We start from the raw sequence: 18,792 nt of genomic DNA, 5'->3' as shown, positions 1-18,792 counted from the left end.
CCCCGGCGTTGGCGATGGGCCCCCCCGGGCTGGCTGCTCACCTGGATCAGCCAGTGCAGCGTCTCTCCGAAGAAGGGCCAGCCCATGGAGCCCCCGGGCAAGGGAAGGGCGCTGGCCCGGTCCCGGCTCAGGCTCCAGCGCAGGGCCCAGAGGTGGCGGGCGCCCACCAGCAGGAGTCCCGCGGCGGCGGCTGCGACCAGCGCGACTTCGAGCCAAGCCAGCGGGTCTCCGGAGCCCCCCGACGGCGGCGGCGGCGGCGCCTCCTGGCCAGCTTGGGCTGCGGGGAGAAGAGGGGAGGAATCAGCTGGAGGTGGGGTGTGTGTTGTGTGTGTGTGTGTGTTGTGTGTGTGTTTGTGTTGTCTGTGTGTTGTCTGTGTGTTGTGTGTGTGTTGTGCGTGTGTTGTGCGTGTTTTGTGCGTGTGTTGTGCGTGTGTTGTGCGTGTGTTGTGCGTATGTTGTGTGTGTGTTGTCTGTGTGTGTGTGTTGTGCGTGTTGTGCGTGTGTTGTGCGTGTGTGTGTTTGTGTGTGTTGTCTGTGTGCGTGTGTTGTGCGTGTGTTGTGTGTGTGTTGTGTGTGTGTGTTTGTGTGTTTGTGGCCTTCTCCCACCCTTTCCAGGGCGCTGCCTGGCCGAGGGCGCTGCCTGGCATCCTGGCTCTCCCGGCTTCTTGGGGCTTGGTTCGGAGAGGGCAGTCGGGCAGCCCTCGGTTCCCCTTTCTCCCCTCTCCCCGCCGCAGCCCCCACTCCACCCACCACCACCCCCGGCTTCCCATCCGCGAGCTTCGTGCGCCTCTCCTCCCAGGACGCGCCGTCGGAAGCCGCTCCGGCCCTGCAGAAGAGGCAGCGTGGAGCTCGGCTGGGGCTCCGGAGCTCTTGCCCCCTTCTCGAACTCCTCTCCCTCCCTCCTTCCTTCCTTCCTTCCCTCCCTCCCTCCTTCCCTCCTTCCTTCCTTCCTTCCCTCCCTCCCTCCTTCCTTCCTTCCCTCCCTCCTTCCTTCCTTCCTTCCCTCCCTCCCTCCCTCCCTCCCTCCTTCCTTCCTTCCTTCCTTCCCTCCCTCCTTCCTTCCTTCCTTCCTTCCCTCCCTCCCTCCTTCCTTCCCTCCCTCCCTCCCTCCTTCCTTCCTTCCTTCCTTCCCTCCCTCCCTCCCTCCCTCCCTCCTTCCTTCCTTCCTTCCCTCCCTCTTTCCCTCCTTCCTTCCTTCCTTCCTTCCCTCCCTCCTTCCCTCTTTCCCTCCTTCCTTCCTTCCCTCCCTCCTTCCTTCCCTCCCTCCCTCCCTCCCTCCTTCCTTCCTTCCCTCCCTCCTTCCTTCCTTCCCTCCTTCCCTCCCTCCTTCATTTCTCCAGCCAGCTGTCCGCGAACCGCCCCGCAGGCTCTGCCCCGCCCTGCCCTCTCCTACCCATGGCCGAGCGAGGCTTGGCGGAGTCCCACGCGCGACCTCCCTTGGCTCCCCTCGGGTGATTTTAATCGCGCTTTGCTTGAGCCCTTTATAGCGCTCCCTCGACCCACCTTCACGGATGACGTCGCCGCTTGGTATTCAAAAGCGGGGCCCGAAAGGGCTGCGATTGGCGCCCGGGGAGGGTCCGGGGGGAGGAATGCGGGGGGACGGAGGGGGGGGGGACGGGAATCTCGGCTTCTGGGCCAGCGGGGCAGCATCAGCCAGGTGTGAGCCACAACGGAGTCTCCCTCTCTCCGAGTCAAGGGCAACCTCTAGCCACGGAGCCGGAGGACCTCTCCTGCCAGCCCCCCACCCACCCAGAGGTGGCCCGCTGGGGGCTCAAACACTCCACTTGCCTATTGTGCCAGGGGTAGGCTGTTCCGATGCCTCAAACTGATGGGTCGTGTGTAGGGGGGCAAGGGGGGGTCTCCCAAAGCTCTCCCGTCACTGCTAGCCATAATTACGGGGGAGGAAGCCCAACATCCATTAGGTGAGGCTAAAATTAGGGCCAGCGTACCTGTGAGACCGCCTGCTGCCACATACCTCCCAGCGGCCAGTAAGATCCCACAGATTGGGTCTCCTTCAGATGCCATCAGCCAGACAGTGTCGGCTGGCGGGCCCCCGGAGGAGAGCCTTCTCTGTGGCTGCTCCGACCCTTTGGAACGAGCTACCCCCAGAGATCCGGGCCATACCCACCCTCATGGCCTTCAAGAAAGCGGTAAAACCTTGGCTGTTTTGGCAGGCCTGGGGCTGTTGACCTCCTTGTTGAGGTCCAGCCCCCGATTAGAACGAATGTATGTGGATTTCTGATTTTAAACTGTCTTTTTTTCTCTTTTTTCCCCTCTTTTTTCCTTCTGTTTTTGTAAGCCGCCAGGAGTTCTTCGGGATTGGGCGGCATATAAATTTTGATAATAAATAAATAATAAATAGGCTGTTCCGATTCCTCAAACTGATCGGTGGTGTGGGGGGGGGGGGAAGGCAGGGGGTGGTGTCTCCCAAAGCTCTCCCGTCACTGCTAGCCATAATTACGGGGGAACGAAGCCCAACATCCATTAGGTGAGGCTAAAATTCCCCGGGAAAAGAAAATGCAAGGTGGAACTAGGTTAAATTTGCAGCCCCTTCGAGAGAATAGAGTAGAATGGACAGAATAGAATAGAATTACTTTATTGTCGCTTTGAATGTGCACTAATTGGCATACGTTCAAAAATGAACTGTTTTACAGAGGAGAGGAGAAAGATGGGAAGAGAGGGATAGGAGAGAGGAAGAGTGGGAAACAGAGGAGAGAAGAAAGATGGGAAGAGAGGGATAGGAGAGAGGAAGAGTGGGAAACAGAGGAGAGAAGAAAGATGGGAAGAGAGGGATAGGAGAGAGGAAAAGTGGGAAACAGAGGAGAGAAGAAAGATGGGAAGAGAGGGATAGGAGAGAGGAAGAGTGGGAACCAGAGGAGAGAAGAAAGATGGGAAGAGAGGGATAGGAGAGAGGAAGAGTGGGAAACAGAGGAGAGAAGAAAGATGGGAAGAGAGGGATAGGAGAGAGGGTAAGGGGGGGAAGATGAGGAGGATAAGGAGGAGTGGAATGAAGAGAGAGGAGAAGGAGAAAGGAAGGGGAAGTAGAGTAGAAAAGGATGATGGAGGGAAGAAAGGAGGTAGGAGAGAGGTAGAAGAAAGAGGTGTATGGAGAGCAGAAAAGCTAATAATGGGTTTTTATCTTTCTGGGCGTTGATGACAAGAGGAACTGATGTAAATACTACTTAATACAATAGGATATTGGCTATGTAATAGTATACATGTGATTGTATGTTATGAAAGTGGAAAATAAAAGAAGTATATTTCAAAAAATGAATTGTTTTAATTTGAGGCTGCCCACCCCAACTGCGAGGGGGCCAGGATAAAAAAAATAATAGAAACCCCGAATCTCTTCTTGGGAGCTGAATTCCACCGATTTCTTTAGTGGGCTTGACTTCCAGCTAAATTCAAAGGGAAGTGTTAAGGGAGCCCCCCCCCCACCACCCCCAAAGCCCACTCAAGAGATGTTGGGGTGCCATTCCCACCAGTCGGCTCAGAAACGGAGATTGGGGAAAGGAGACCCTTTTAAGCGTGGCCTGTTTTCCAATCGAAGGCAGCGCTGCAAGGTAGAATTTAGGAGTCGCGTGGATCTCCGGCCCTTTGGAGATTCGAACCCTCACCACCCTCCAGGCCTTCCGCAAAGCCCTTAAAACCTGGCTCTTCCGACAGGCCTGGGGCTAATGAGTCTTGTCCCCCCCCCCTCGAATGGTATGGTTGTTGTGTGCTTTTAAACTATGGTATTGTTTTGTCTGACTTTTTTATCCCTTATTTGTACCCTTCCCCCTTGACTTGGGTTGTGAGCCGCCCTGAGTCCCCTTGGCGGGGGGGGGGGGGGGAAAGGGCGGCATACAAATATAATAAATTCAATTCAATTCAATCCATGCCCTCTTTCACGATACTCCAGGAAGGCTACAAAGGGAGATCCTTTCTCAGAAGGAATCAAGACCAAGACGGATTCCTCACAGCCAGTGATTTAATCATTTAGGGTGTCGCCCACCCATCGAAATAACCATCTCCATCTTCACAACTCCGCAGTGCAGGCAGGATAGAAGAGGGTTGTAAACCACTAGTTACGAAAACGCCCCGATATTTTAAGCTGATCAAACGGGGTGGACCACAGGAAATCTGGGGCGAACGGAGGTTTTTAAGTTTGCAGGAACTGTCTGGATTCTCTTTCCGACGAGTCACACGGTGGGACCGGTAGCCAAGAGGTATGTGAACCCACCTATCTCGATGGTGCGGATTGAAATGACAAAGGAGGGGGGGGGCTTCCTCCCTCGATCCGTCCCAGGCCGGCAGTTGCCCGCGCCAGGCGAATCCAGGCGAACCAAGTTGCTCTGATCAAGATCAAAGAATTGGGCACCACTTATAGCTACTGGCTTCTGGCGCAGCTGAGTGTCGGTCGACTGGGGTGTTTCAAGGATGCCCTGGGGGCAGCCTAAAGCAGAGGTCCCCAAACTTGGCAACTTTAAGACTTGTGGACTTCAACTCCCAGAATTCCCAGAGTTGAAGTCCACAAGTCTTAAAGTTGCCAAGTTTGGGGACCTCTGGAGGTTTATTTTCGGAGATAAGAGTCCTTTCAGGAATCCGACGATAAGCCGGCTCTCGCAAGAAAGGCGGCGGGAGGGATCTGAAGCTGGAATTCGCTTCCTACTGGCCAACCGGGGGTCTTCCAGGGTTGGGGGTCGACTGCAACTCGCACACCACCACCCCCGCCACGAAGAGGCAACTGGGCTTTCTCGTTTCGCTCAGAGCTGAAGAAGCTTCTTGGATGAGGGGCGAAAAGTCTTCAAGGAAAAACAAAGTCCAGTTGCCTCTTGAAAATTAAAAAAAAAGGACCTTTTGGCAACCATGATTTGGAGGACTGAGAATCTCTCCAGATCTTCTCTCGCTCTTCACCCTGGATACCACAGGCCTGGCTTGGCATACCTCCGAGGCGCCAAAACCTTCAGTCCGCCTGCCTGCCAACAAGTCGGCTTTGGGCGAAGAACTTGCGCCACTCCGAAGCGCCAAAGGGCGTCACGAGAAGCCAAGTTCGCAACTCGGTGCCCGCTCCCACGTCAACGGAGAGAACAAGCAGGCAACAGCCATCAACTTGACACGGGTATACAATCACCTTTGAATGGGAAAGTTGCTGGCTTGACTTGAACCCCCCTCCTCTTCTCTCCCCCCCCCCCAAGCAAATCACAATTCGCACCAGACAAGGGTCTCCTAAACCTCTCCTCGTTATACCCTAAAGAGGAAGGGGGAGAGGGCGCTCTGGCTCCCTCGCAAAGACCCCCGATTCTCTCTCCCCTCCAAAAAGGATGCCCGAAGCGCGCCTGGACTTCTGCGCCATCAACCTCCACTTGAATGCCCGAAGCCGCATTCCCCACCCCACCCCGGCTTGGAGCATACTGACCCTCCGCGCAGCTGCTCCACCCCGTCCCTAAATCCCGCGGAAGAAAACCAAAGTGGGGAGGGGGGCTTGCATTTTCGCTGGAGAGGAAAAGATGCTCCGGCTTTTCTCTCTCTCTCTTTTCTCTTTCTCCCTTTCTCTCTCTCTTTCTCCCTTTCTCTCTCCCTTTCTCCCTTTCTTTTTTCTCTCTCTTTCTCCCTTTCTCTCTCTCTCTTTTCTCTCTCTCTCTCCTTCTCTCTTTTTTCTCTCTTTCTCCCTTTCTCTCTCCCTTCTCTCTCTCTTTTTTCTCTTTCTCCCTTTCTCTCTCCCTTTCTCTTTCTTTTTTTCTCTCTCTTTCTCCCTTTCTCTCTCCCTTTCTCTCTCTTTCTCCCTTTCTCTCTTTCTTTTTTCTCTCTCTTTCTCCCTTTCTCTCTCCCTTTCTCTCTCTCTTTCCCCTTTCTCTCTTTCTTTTTTCTCTCTCTCTCACTCACTCACTCTCTGGAAGTCGGATCTTAAGTGGGGTCTGGAAAGAGCCGCCAGCCGTTCAGCACCGAAGGAAACACGGGGGGGGGGGAATAATCCGCTGGAGATATCAGGCCCGGGGACGTTTTGCCCGTAGGATTTGGCCAGGCGCATCCAGCGGCGCAGCTAAAGGAAACTCTGGGTTTACACGAAGGATTCCAGCAGGATAATCAAATAATTTAATCAGCAGGGAAGAAAACGGACATTTTTGATGTGTCCCATAGGAGTTAAGGGAGCATCCATTCCCTTTAGGATACATTCGCTCGTCTTTCCAGCAAGGACACGCCCTGGCAGAAGCTGGGCACCTGGACTCGGGGGAAACGCCTCCCCTCCCTCTCCGTGCCCCGCATCCAACGCGGTCCCATCCCGGGGGGGGATCAAAATCGAAGGGCGCCGGTGGCTGTTTCCCAAAAGTTCAAAATCGTTCGGGGACACGGTCGGGAGGTGAGTTCGAGTTAGGTAGTTTGAAAGGGGGGGGTACAAAAGAGCTCCCCGCGCTTTGGCTCCCCCCCTCCTCTCCTGGGGTCAAAAAAAAAGGGGGGGAGAAATTCTGACGTCGGGATTACTTAAGGCTTACAACATATAAATCTAATGCGGGAATAATAGGGAAGCGGAGGATCAAGTAAGAAACGTCCGAATCGGAAAAACTTGGAGCAGAAAACACTAAATGGCCTTTTGGGGGCTTGGGGGGAAGAGGGAGGGTCTTCAGGGCTTCTCCGAAGATCGTATTTACAATGACGGCAGAGCCAGCCCGGCGTTGGGCCTTGGCCAATAAAGGCAAGCCGGCTGCTTCCCCCCTTGGCCAGGCCTGGAATGAATGCAGGGGGGGGGGGTATCCTTCCCTTCGGCCGGTCCCTTCCAGGGCCTCCTTTTCGGTTCTCCGTCAAATCAGCGGCCCTTTCACCGGGACCAGCTTTCGCGGGAGCCCGGCTCGCCGGTGGGGGGGGGGGGATAGGACGAGGTGGGGCGGGGGGGCTCTCTCTCTCACGGGTGCTGGGCGATGCAGTTAGCCAAGCCCCGCAGCTGCCGCACCACCGTCTCGATCAGCTTCTGTTTGTCGCGGTCGTTCTTCCGAAACTGGGCAAAAAGGTGGTTCTTTTTGTTCACGTCTTTCATCCTGGAAGGGAAGCCGAGGAGAACAGAGAAGGTCAAGGGAGAAGCTCTGGGGAGAACCCCGCGCCAGGCCCAGTCCGCGAACCCATGCTGGGGAGGGCAGGGGGGGGGGTTTCTTCCAAGCCTCCAGCAGAAAGCGCAGGAGAGGCTTCCAGGAAGGACTTGGGGGGCTTGAAGCCAGGACGGGGCCATTCAAGGGTAAGCCAGATCTCTCCTTAGTTCGTTCTAAGACTGTGGTTCCGGAAGGAGAGCTAGGCATTTTGGGGGCGTGGGGGGGGGGGTTCCACTACCTCGGAAGGCTTGAAAGCCCCTCTGCTTCTTGGGGGGAAATAATTAGGATGGCCCCAATTCGGCCTATCAGCCTGGGAAATGCCCCCCAAAATAGCAATAGCAATAGTTAGGCTTATATACCGCTTCATGGGGCTTTCAGCCCTCTCTAAGCGGTTTACAGAGTCAGCATATCACCCCACAGTCTGGGGTCCTCATTTCACCCACCTCGGAAGGATGGAAGGCTGAGTCAACCCCTGAGCCGGTGAGATTTGAACCGCCGAACTGCTGAACTGCCAGTTCAACAAGGCAGCTATTTCAATCCGAAACTCATAAGTTGCCAACGCTGAGGAGGGGGAAGCTGTAGTTTCAAGAGGCCTCCGTGCAGCCCCCCCCCAGCAAAAAGGGAACAAAAACCCAGGCAAGATCTCTTATAACACCCCCCCCCCCGCCCGGCTCCATTCTACAGAGAACCACCCCAAAGTTGGGCTCTTTCCAACGAAGCTCCCACCCCCCCCTTTCCAAGAGTTCTAAAATGAAACCTGGGGAGGGATTCCGGATCCAAACGAATCGAAACTATGCTTACCCCCGGTGGACTCTGTCAAGGCGTCCCGGCGTTGCAAGCAGGAGAGAAGGGTTGGGGGGGGGAGAGAGAGGAGGAGGGAGAGAGAAAGAGCGCAAACGAGTTAGCAAAAGGAAAATCCCACCTACCTGTAGAAATACCTGGGAACTTTTGGACATCTCTCTCTCTCTCTTTCTCTCTCCCCCCTCCTTCCCTCCCTCTATCTCTCTCTCCCTTTCTCTCTCTCTTTTTCTCTCTTTCTCACTCTTTCTTTCTCCCCCCTCCTTTCCTCCCTCTCTCTCCCTTTCTCTCTCTCTCTCTCTCTTTCTCACTCTTTCTCTCTCCCCCTCCTTCCCTCCCTCCCTCTCTCTCTCCCTTTCTCTCTCTCTCTCTCTCTCTTTCTCTCTCCCCCTCCTTCCCTCTCTCTATCTCTCTCTCCCTTTCTCTCTCTTTTTTTCTCTCTTTCTCTCTCTTTCTCACTCTTTCTCTCTCCCCCTCCTTCCCTCCCTCCCTTTCTCTCTCTCTCTTTCTCTCTCTCTCACTCTTTCTCTCTCCCCCCTCCTTCCCTCCCTCCCTCCCTCTCTCTCTTTCTCTCTCTTTCTCCCTTTCTCTCTCTCTTTCTTTCTCTCTTTTCTCTCTCTCTCTCACACACACACAAACACACACTTGCATTTATCTTTCAGTTTCCGCCAGCCTAACTAATCTTTATTCTAATCGCACTCTTTTTTTAATTTTTAAAGGTTTTTGTTTTTTTTTAAATACCAACAATTTGAGGAACAGCCGAGTCACCGGCCACCTCAGCCAGGTCTGGGAAACCTGTTTTTAAACCAGAAATTATTAACCCAATAATTTTTCCCAGTCTGGATCCCAGGTACTTCGAAAGGCAGCTACCCATTGATTTGCTGATTGATCCAAAGAAAGGATTGGGGGGGCAGAAACCGAAGGGAATACTGGAGATCAGAAATAGGAGAAGATCAGCCTGAGGAGCAAAAGCGTCCCAGAAGGGTCAAGTCTCAGGAAGCCCCCCGATGCTAAGGCTAAAGAAAGCGCGTCCATCCTACAGCTCAGCTCCGGAGAGGAGAAGACTCCAACGGGCCCACAGTCTCTTTCAAAGACCGGGGGTGGGAAGAAGGGTGTTTCCTGCAGGCGCAGGACAAGAGGCGCTCCACCCGCAAACCTTCCCCCCTCCCCAGCTGCTCAGCCAACCGCTGGGGCTGGAAGTGGAGACCCCGCGGTGCTGGGCTTCTGGAGGAAACGGCTGACTGGCTCTTCTTGCGCTCTGCGCGCTTATCTGGTTCGTTTTTGGAAAGGGGAACGTTTGGGAGCGCAGAAAGCCTAAAGGGAAGCGGAGAACGGGGGGGGGGGCTCCTCCAACGCGCAGCCCCGCCAAGCCGACTTACTTCTCCAAGAGGGCCAAAGCTGTGCTGGGGTTGACCCGCAGGTACTTGGAGCCCGGCTGCCCGTAATCAGCCAGGTAAGTCGACCAGTCCCACACCATGAAGAGATCCAGGAGCTGCGGGAGACAGAAGCGAGAGAGGAGGGTCAGGTCAAGGCCACCCCCAAAAGCCTCACCTGGACGAGCCTGCAAAACACACACACACACCGCCTCCCCCCAAAAAAACCCCTGTCTTTTCCGTCCCTGGGGCTAAAGAACCGTTGCCCCTATCTCGAATGGTATGATTGTTGCGCGTTTTTAAATTATGTATTGTTTGGTGGTGTTGTTAATTTGTCTGTATCCCCCTTCCCTGGTTTGAGTTGTGAGCCGCCCTGAGCCCCCCTGGGGGGGGGAAGGGCGGCATACAAATGAAATAAACATTAAACATTCAGTCCCTCCCTGAAAGTTGCAATCCGAGGCAGTCGGAGAAAAGCCAAGAGAATCCCCCAGGAATCTCCATCCATTCCGGATACATTCACCCCGCATTTTGTAAATATTTAAGTCTATCTTGCCAGCAGTTTAGACATTAATGGCTGTGTGTTGTGTTGTTTTGAGGGGGGACAGCACATTTACACTGTTACACAAGCTATACACTCACAATTTTGCATTGTAGGCAAGTGTCATCTTCATTGCTGTCACATGAAAAGATATATTTAAATATTTGCAATTTGTCTGTATCCCCCTTCCCTGGTTTGAGTTGTGAGCCGCCCTGAGTCCCCCTGGGGGGGAAAAAGGACGGCATACAAATGAAATAAACATTAAACATTCAGTCCCACCCTGAAAGTTGCACCACGCTCAATCCGAGCGAAAAAAAGCGAAGAGAATCCCCCAGGAATCTCCATTCATTCCGGAGACCTTCGCCTCGCATTTTGTAAATATTTTAAGTCTATCTTGCCAGCAGTTTAGACATGAATGGCTGTGTGTTGTGTTGTTTTGAGGGGGGACAGCACATTTACACTGTTACACAAGCTATACACTCACAATTTTGCATTGTAGGCAAGTGTCACCTTCTTCATTGCTGTCACATGAAAAGAGATATTTAAATATTTACAAAATGTGAGAGGTTATAATCACTTCTGGAAATCTACTGTAGGTCTCTGCTCTTTTTCAAAGTTAACACCAGGTGCCACTTATGGCCTGGGGCTAAAGAGCTGTTCCCCCCCCCCCCCGTCTCGAATGGTATGACTGTTGTGAGTTTTAAATTATACATTGTTACGTTTGTTTTTTTAAATTTTTGTCTGTATCCCCCTTCCCCGGTTCGAGTTGTGAGCCGCCCTGACCCTGAGTCCCCCTTCGGGGGGGAAAAGGGCGGCATACAAATACAATAAACTGAACTGAACTGAACCGATGGCCGCGAGAAGGAAAAAGTAAAAAGTAGCGTGCAGACTGGTAAATTCGGGTGAAAGTACATCCATCCTTGGCCACTTTCGCTGCTGCAAACAGGCTTCGGGGGAGGGGGGCATTAAAATTTAGCGAGGGACGAAGAGGCTGAGATGAGATGGCCCCTCTTCTCCCCCCTTGAGGACCCAGATTGTTGTTGGGGGCGATATGCTGATTCTGTAAACCGCTTAGAGAGGGCTGAAAGCCCTAGGAAGCGGGATATAAGTCTAACTGCTATTGCTATTGCTATTGCTATTGCTATTGCTATTGCTATTGCTATCTATCTATCTATCTATCTATCTATCTATCTATCTATCTATCTATCTATCTATCTATCTATCTCATCTATCGGATTGTTGGGGGCGATATGCTGACTCTGTAAACCGCTTAGAGAGGGCTGAAAGCCCTATGAAGCGGTATATAAGTCTAACTGCTATTGCTATTGCTATTGCTATTGCTATTGCTATTGCTATCTATCTATCTATCTATCTATCTATCTATCTATCTATCTATCTATCTATCTATCTATCTAATCATCTATCGGATTGTTGGGGGCGATATGCTGATTCTGTAAACCGCTTAGAGAGGGCTGAAAGCCCTAGGAAGCGGTATATAAGTCTAAGTCTAACTAACTGCTAACTCCCCCCCCCCCCAGCAGCTCTTTCCCGGGCTCCGCTTCTGCCCCTGGAGCTGCCCCCCCAAGCCCCAAGTAATCTCTTAAAAGCCGGGGTGACTCTGGCAGGAAAGCGGCGGCCCCCCTCTCTAATCTGAAGTCCTAATCCCCGTTTAAACCACTTAAGCCCGACTTCCGAGCCGCGGCTCTGCATTGTTTCAGGCTCTCTCAAGAGCCTCCGCCGGCTTCCCTCGCCCACCCATCCCACCCACCTAAAGCCCTAAGCCGGCGGTGCCCGCGAGGTGGGTTTGTTTCGACTTCGGGACGAGCCGAGCCCGGTGGAAGCGGCCGGGACGCTCTCCCGGGGGTCTTGAACTCGTAATGAAGGGGGCTCGGGGCGCGGTTTCCCCTCCGACGCTGCCTGGAAGGAGGGAAGGGGTTGGGAACGGCGGGCCGAAGCAGCGCGACCCCCGCCGTCTCGGGTGGGCACCTGGCACTCCCACCCACCCCACGCCGCCGCTACCTTTAGGGAGCTCCGGCTGGCACGGAGCGATCAGGTTCCCACGCGGAGATCGGAGGGCAGGGAAGGGAAGGGGGGGCGGCTGGGGGGGTCTTGGGCACTGAAACTGATCCCTCTGAACCGAGGGAGGGAGGGAGGGGGGAGCCAGCCTGGCCTGAACAAAACAAATCAAAAGTATTGATTATTGTTAATTTTAATTTGAATTCTTTTTTTAAAAAAATGTGTCGTTGTTAATTTTAATTTGAATTCTTTTTTAAAAAAATGTGTCGTTAATTTTAATTTGAATTCTTTTTTTAAAAAATTGTGTCATTGTTAATTTTAATTCTTTTAAAAAATTGTGTCATTTTTAATTTGAATTCTTTTTAAAAAATTGTGTCGTTGTTCATTTTAATTTCAATTCTTTTTTAAAAATTGTGTCATTGTTCATTTTAATTTGAATTCTTTTTTAAAAAATGCGTCATTGTTAATTTTAATTTGAATTCTTTTTTTAAAAAATTGTGTCGTTCATTTTAATTTGAATTCTTTTTTTAAAAAATTGTGTCATTGTTAATTTTAATTCTTTTAAAAAATTGTGTCATTTTTAATTTGAATTCTTTTTAAAAAATTGTGTCGTTGTTCATTTTAATTTCAATTCTTTTTTAAAAATTGTGTCATTGTTCATTTTAATTTGAATTCTTTTTTAAAAAATGCGTCATTGTTAATTTTAATTTGAATTCTTTTTTTAAAAAATTGTGTCGTTCATTTTAATTTGAATTCTTTTTTAAAAAAATTGTGTCATTGTTAATTTTAATTTCAATTCTTTTTTTAAAAAATTGTGTCATTGTTCATTTTAATTTGAATTCTTTTTTTAAAAATGTGTCATTGTTCATTTTAATTTCAATTCTTTTTTTAAAAAATTGTGTCGTTCATTTTAATTTGAATTCTTTATTTAAAAAAATTGTGTCGTTCATTTTAATTTGAATTCTTTTTTAAAAAAATTGTGTCCTTGTTCATTTTAATTTGAATTCTTTTTTTAAAAAAAACATGTCATTGTTAATTTGAATTTGAATTCTTTTTTAAAAAATTGTGTCGTTGTTCATTTGAATTTGAATTCTTTTTTTAAAAAAAACATGTCATTGTTAATTTGAATTTGAATTCTTTTTTTAAAAATCGTGTCGTTGTTAATTTTAATTGGGTTTGGGGGGGTATCCTATTTAATTTCTTTTTTTAACTTTTGTAGTATGTGTTTCTTTGAATGTTGTACGCCGCCCTGAGTCCTGGGGAGAAGGGCGGCGTATAAATCGAATAAATCTCAAGCCTTTGGATCGTATCGCTCGGAGTTCGTGGCGATAGAGGCTCCATTTCCCCAGGAATGAATGAAGGAGGCTCCCGATTTTTATAAGTTTTCTTCCTTTCCCTACGAAAAGGCCCAGAGGCTATCTCTAAAAAAAGGGAGAGCGTTTCACACGTGTCCAAAAAAGTTTTAAAAAAATTGCAGATATGGTGTGATCGAAGCTCCATCCGTCATATATGGGCATAGAAAACACACATCTTTTTTGGGGGAAAAAAGACATATCTCTCTATTATTCCGTGTGGGTCTTACTGGCCAACTCACTCGTTTGTATCCATCTCAGTGTAAATTTGTCTGAATTGCTAGTTAAGCTACTCAACTGTCTCCCCTGCAGCTGGGAAAGGAGTGGTTTAATTAAAATTTCAGCGCTACAGAGAAAAGACACTTAAAACAACGATTCGTCTTATTTAATGCTAGTACTTAGATCCTTTCTTACGTGGAAGGGATAAGGTGGCACCAAACAGATGCCAGTAAATCAATAAGGAGAATGTGATTGAACCCGCAACTTAGACAGCCCTTTCTTGTGGGTTCAACCGGGAGGAGAGCGCCAGCTTATCGTCGGATTCCTGAAAAGGACTCTTATCTCCGAAAATAAACCTCCAGAGGTCCTCAAACTTGGCAACTTTAAGACTTGTGGACTTCAACTCCCAGAATTTGTCCCTTTCATATTTTCCAATGGAAGGGGACTAAACCGGTCTCAAAGGATCGTTAGGAGGAAAAACTGGATTGCTATGTGTGTTCCTATGAGCTCTTATGACTATCATTAAGTGTTGTGCCTTATGATTCCTAACGAATGTATCTTATCTTTTTATGTTCTCTGAGAGTATCTGCACCAAAGACAAATTCCTTGTGTGTCCAACCACACTTGGCCAATAAAGAATTCTATCTTCTATGTTGACAGGGCGATTCTAGGGAGGATGGAACATTATGGAACTCCACCTGGAGTTCCTGAATAAAAGGCTGAATAGAAGTCCAAAAAAGAAATAATAAATGAAAGCCTGGAGCGCAAATCCCCATGGAAGCCTATGGGAGAAACCTAAACAGGGAAATACCACAGCTATCAATGCTCTTAACTCCATAACTCTCATTAGGATTATGCTGGATAGGCAATAAGATTTCAACAAATCCCCATGGACGTGACCCGTCAAAACCGCGGTCCACAAAAGCGCGCTCGACGAAAGCGCACATTTGACGTCATCACAGCGCGACGAAAAAAATTAAAAATTGAAATAAAATTAAAATTAAAGCAAGCCGATTCACATAAAGGTAAGGGTTAGGGTTAGGTTAAGGGTTAGGGTTAGGTTTAGAGCGTTAGGGTTACGTTTAGCGTTAGGTTAAAGGTTAGCGTTAGGTTTAGCGTTAGGTTAAGGGTTAGGTTTAGGGTTAGATTTAGGCTTAGGTTAAGGGTTAGGTTTAGGGTTAGGTTTAGGGTTAGATTTAGGGTTAGGTTTAGGGTTAGATTTAGGGTTAGGTTTAGGGTTAGGTTTAGGGTTAGGTTTAGGGTTAGATTTAGGGTTAGGTTTAGGGTTAGATTTAGGCTTAGGTTAAGGGTTAGGTTTAGGGTTAGGGTTAGGTTTGGGGGGGGTTAGGGTAAGGTTTTCGCTTTATTTTTACATTTATCGATAACAGCGCGATGTTTTCGTCGCGCTGTGATGACGTCACTTACGCGCTTTCGTCGAGCGCGCTTTTGTCTACCGCGGTTTTGTGGTGGAACCCCCCATGGAAGCCTATGGGAGAAACCTAAACAGGGAAATACCACAGCTATCAATGCCCTTCCTCCATAACTCTCATTAGGATTATGCTGAATAGGCAGTAAGATTTCAACAAAACCCACTTCTATAGCAACTGTGTAAGCCGTTTCATATGCCATCCACTTTTCTATTGGACCATTTCTCTTCCCCTTTGCCAAATCTGTACTTAATAACTGGGCAAAATGAAATATTTTTAACCCACATTGATTAATGGGTTCCCAAAACATTGTCACGGGTTCCTAAAATTATCATTTTTCAAACAGATCAATTAATTGTCACTGATGAATGGGAGGCTTCAAGCTAGCAAAATATCTCATTTATACAAAGCGCCACATTACAGACATTCAAAGACCTTTGATAACGTCTACATTAAAACATCCACAAGATTTTTACACATCAGCTAAATAATAGTATAAAGATATTTTGTCGTTCAAGGCAATGTACATTCTCCAGATGTATTTTTTCTGGTACTGATTTATTGTTTCCCTTTTTCAAGTATTATTTATTAAATGTACAGATATAATAGGGAAAAAGTAAGAAAAAATAGGAAAAGAAATGGTAAATATGGTTTACAAGCGTTCTAAAACGTAAAAGAAAAGTCTTCCAATCAATACGGATATAAATATAGGTATTATAATATTTTATATCAGTTCGAACATTGAAATAAGTATTAACGTAAATTACTATTAAAATCTGACTGTTGTATAATTAACTTGCTGCTGTAACTAACAAGGTTCAGTTTAAAAATTATAGAATGAGGAGGAAAAAAAACCATTAAGTTTTATCTAATCTGGAAAAAAATATATGAATTTAGCAGATCAGATGAAAGGAAAAGGAAAAATAAATAAATGTTATAGTCTTACATTAAGAGAAAATCAAACTTTGAAAATGGTATGAACACCTTTCTAGTATTCCATTATTGTTCCATCGTTGCATACCAATTATTTTGTGTAAATTCTATATCCATTTGATCTTATAATCCCTAACTTGTTCATTTTCTAAACTGTACTGCAATAAATTCCAATAAATGTTCCGAATCCTGTGTGACAAAAATTTTCAGATTCAGTCAAATCTCTCAAGTGTTTCTCCTTTGTTGGATATGAGTGACTACTTCTCTACTAATAATTTTTTTCCCTGTACATTCATAAATGAAGAAGAGGTGATAAGTGTAGTCTAATTCTTTTTCTGAATTTATCCCATAGTTTTAAAATGCTAATTAATGAATAAGTTGGATTCTTCTGCAGACCGCCTGAAAGTCCCGTCCTTTGACTAGAAGCAATCTAGCCAAAAAATTAAATCACATTTGAGCCTGTGCCAATCTCTGCCTCAAGCTGGAAAGGGTTAGCGTTGGGATAGCAGAGGTGCTCATATAAAGCAATTTAATTTAATTTAAAGCAATGATGAGTTGCACTAACTTCTTTACCTCTCCTCCCAGTTATACCTCCTTAGAGAGGAGCCGAGGTGGCGCAGTGGTTAGGGTGCAGTACTGCAGGCCACTTCAGCTGACTGTTATCTGCAGTTCGGCGGTTCAAAATCTCACCGGCTCAAGGTTGACTCAGCCTTCCATCCTTCCGAGGTGGGTGAAATGAGGACCCAGACTGTGGGGGCGGATATGCTGACTCTGTAAACCGCTTAGAGAGGACTGAAAGCCCTATGAAGCGGTATATAGGTCTAACTGCTATTGCTATCTATCTATCTATCTATCTATCTATCTATCTATCTATCTATCTATCTATCTATCTATCTATCTATCTATCTATCTAATCTTCTTATCCTATCTATCAGCCATCTGTCTTTCTCTGCCTCTCTACCTATCATCCATCTATCTATCTATCTATCTATCTATCTATCTATCTATCTATCTATCTATCTATCTATCTATCTATCTATCTATCTATCTATCATCTATCTATCTATCTGGGTGAAATGAGGACCCAGACTGTGGGGGCGGATATGCTGACTCTGTAAACCACTTAGAGAGGGCTGAAAGCCCTATGAAGCGGTATATAAGTCTAACTGCTATTGCTATTGCTATTGCTACATAAGGACCCTGCAGAGCAGCCCACATCTGTCCTCTTTATAACTCCACTGTACTTTGGTTTGGCTTATTTAGCATTAAGACAACTATTTTAAATTTTCATAATTTCTATTTGCAGAGGGTTGTAAAAAATAGCAATAGCAATAGCAGTTAGACTTATATACCGCTTCATAGGGCTTTCAGCCCTCTCTAAGCGGTTTACAGAGTCAGCATATCGCCCCCAACAACAATCCGGGTCCTCATTTCACCCACCTCGGAAGGATGGAAGGCTGAGTCAACCTTGAGCCGGTGAGATTTGAACCGCTGAACTGCAGAACTGCAGTCAGCTGAAGTAGCCTGCAGTGCTGCATTTAACCACCGCGCCACCTCCTCCTTCTTCCCTCCTCTCTCGAGGACAGGGGTGTCAAACCTGCGTTGTCACGGCATCATCATATGATGTATCGTGACTTTTTCCCGCTTCGCTAAACCGGGCGTGGGCAGGGCCAGCACATGACGCATCTAGTGTATGGGCTGGGAGTTTGACCGCCCTGCTCTAGGACCAAGCCATTGTACATAACACTTCCACTTCCGATTCTATATTCCAAAAACTTTTCTGAAGTGGGTTGCGCAGAGACATGGTGCCCAGCTCAAAGTTAGCCCTCATTGATTTAAAAAAAAAAAGACACTTTTTCATTCTTCTCACGTCTGGTCTAGGCTGAAGTTTACCGTACAAACTATTTTTTATAAATTATTGCTCAACAGGGGAACAGATTGGCGGCATTTACTGTAAATGTCGAGCTCTGTTGACAAATATTCTGGATGGATGTCACATAAATTTTAAGATTGCAAAAGGATTAGTACCTGAGAATTTGAAATAATTACAAATGTAGGAATATATTTTCTTTCAGACGTTATACCATTAGGCAAAATGCTTGAAACCTACAAGGCTTTTAGCTTATGACTGATGGCTTAATAATCCCCTGAAATACAGGGAATTGTCAATAGATCAGAGTGCTAAAGAAATCAATATAAATATAGGAGACTCTCTTGACATGGGGCTGCCCCTGAAAAGCGTTCGGAGACTACAATTAGTCCAGAATGCAGCCGCGCGAGCGATACTGGGTGTACCAAGATACACCCACACTACACCTATCCTCCGCGAGCTGCACTGGCTTCCTATCGGTCTCCGAACACGATTCAAGGTGCTGGTTATTACCTTTAAAGCCCTACATGGCTTAGGACCCGGATATCTACGAGACCGTCTTCTGCCGCATACCTCCCTTAGACCGGTAAGATTGCACAGGATGGGCCTTCTCCAGGTGCCGTCAGCTGGACAATGTCGGCTGGCCTCGGAATAGGGCCTTCTCTGTTGCTGCTCCGGCCCTATGGAATGAGCTACCCCCAGAGATCCAAACCCTACCCACTCTCATGGCCTTCCGAAAAGCTATCAAAACCTGGCTATTCCGACAGGCCTGGGGCTGTTGACCTCTCGACTGAGGTCCAGCCCCGCTTAGACTGGGTGCATGTTGTGTTTCTTTTCATTCTGCTGTGTTTTATTTGCTTTTAATCTTTTCTTAATCTTTTCATTTCTGTAAGCCGCCAGGAGTCCTCCGGGATTGGGCGGCCTATAAATTTAATAAATAGAAATAGAATCTTGTAAATGTGTGTTGGTATATGTGTATCTCCGAACATGATTCAAGGTGCTGGTTATCACCTTTAAAGCCCTACGTGGCCTAGGACCCAGATATCTACGAGACCTTCTTCTGCCGCATACCTCCCTTAGACCGATAAGATACAGTATGTATATGCTACATACAGTATGTATATGCTAATTTTCCGGAGAATGATAAATCTTTATGCAATTCTCTCTCTCTCTCCCCCTCTCCCTCTCTCTCAAAAAAAATTCTA

General features: G+C 47.8%; 1 protein-coding gene across 9 annotated transcripts in view; it reads right to left on the bottom strand.

The window, feature by feature from the left end:
• Positions 1-6,059: 6,059 nt before the first annotated feature.
• Positions 6,060-18,792, bottom strand: part of EXOC6 (exocyst complex component 6) — a 113,796-nt gene continuing 101,063 nt past the window's right edge. For 4 of the 9 annotated variants that reach the window (XM_087702604.1, XM_087702606.1, XM_087702607.1 and 1 more), the window contains 3 exons: positions 9,239-9,351; positions 7,863-7,874; positions 6,060-7,013 (listed from right to left, as the gene is read on the bottom strand). In XM_087702604.1, the coding sequence (XP_087558730.1) occupies positions 6,881-7,013; positions 7,863-7,874; positions 9,239-9,351 (258 nt within the window). In that variant the 3' untranslated portion in view covers positions 6,060-6,880. Of the gene's footprint in view, positions 7,014-7,862; positions 7,875-9,234; positions 9,352-18,792 lie in introns of those variants that run through there. The other 5 variants (XM_087702605.1, XM_087702608.1, XM_087702609.1 and 2 more) reach the window with 2 other exon arrangements.

Source organism: Thamnophis sirtalis, unplaced genomic scaffold, assembly GCF_051295495.1.
Source record: "Thamnophis sirtalis isolate CommonGarterSnake01/CBP01778 unplaced genomic scaffold, rThaSir2_p1.2 scaffold_15, whole genome shotgun sequence".
NCBI lineage: Eukaryota > Metazoa > Chordata > Lepidosauria > Squamata > Natricidae > Thamnophis > Thamnophis sirtalis.
This window is presented reverse-complemented; position numbering and strand designations above follow the sequence as displayed.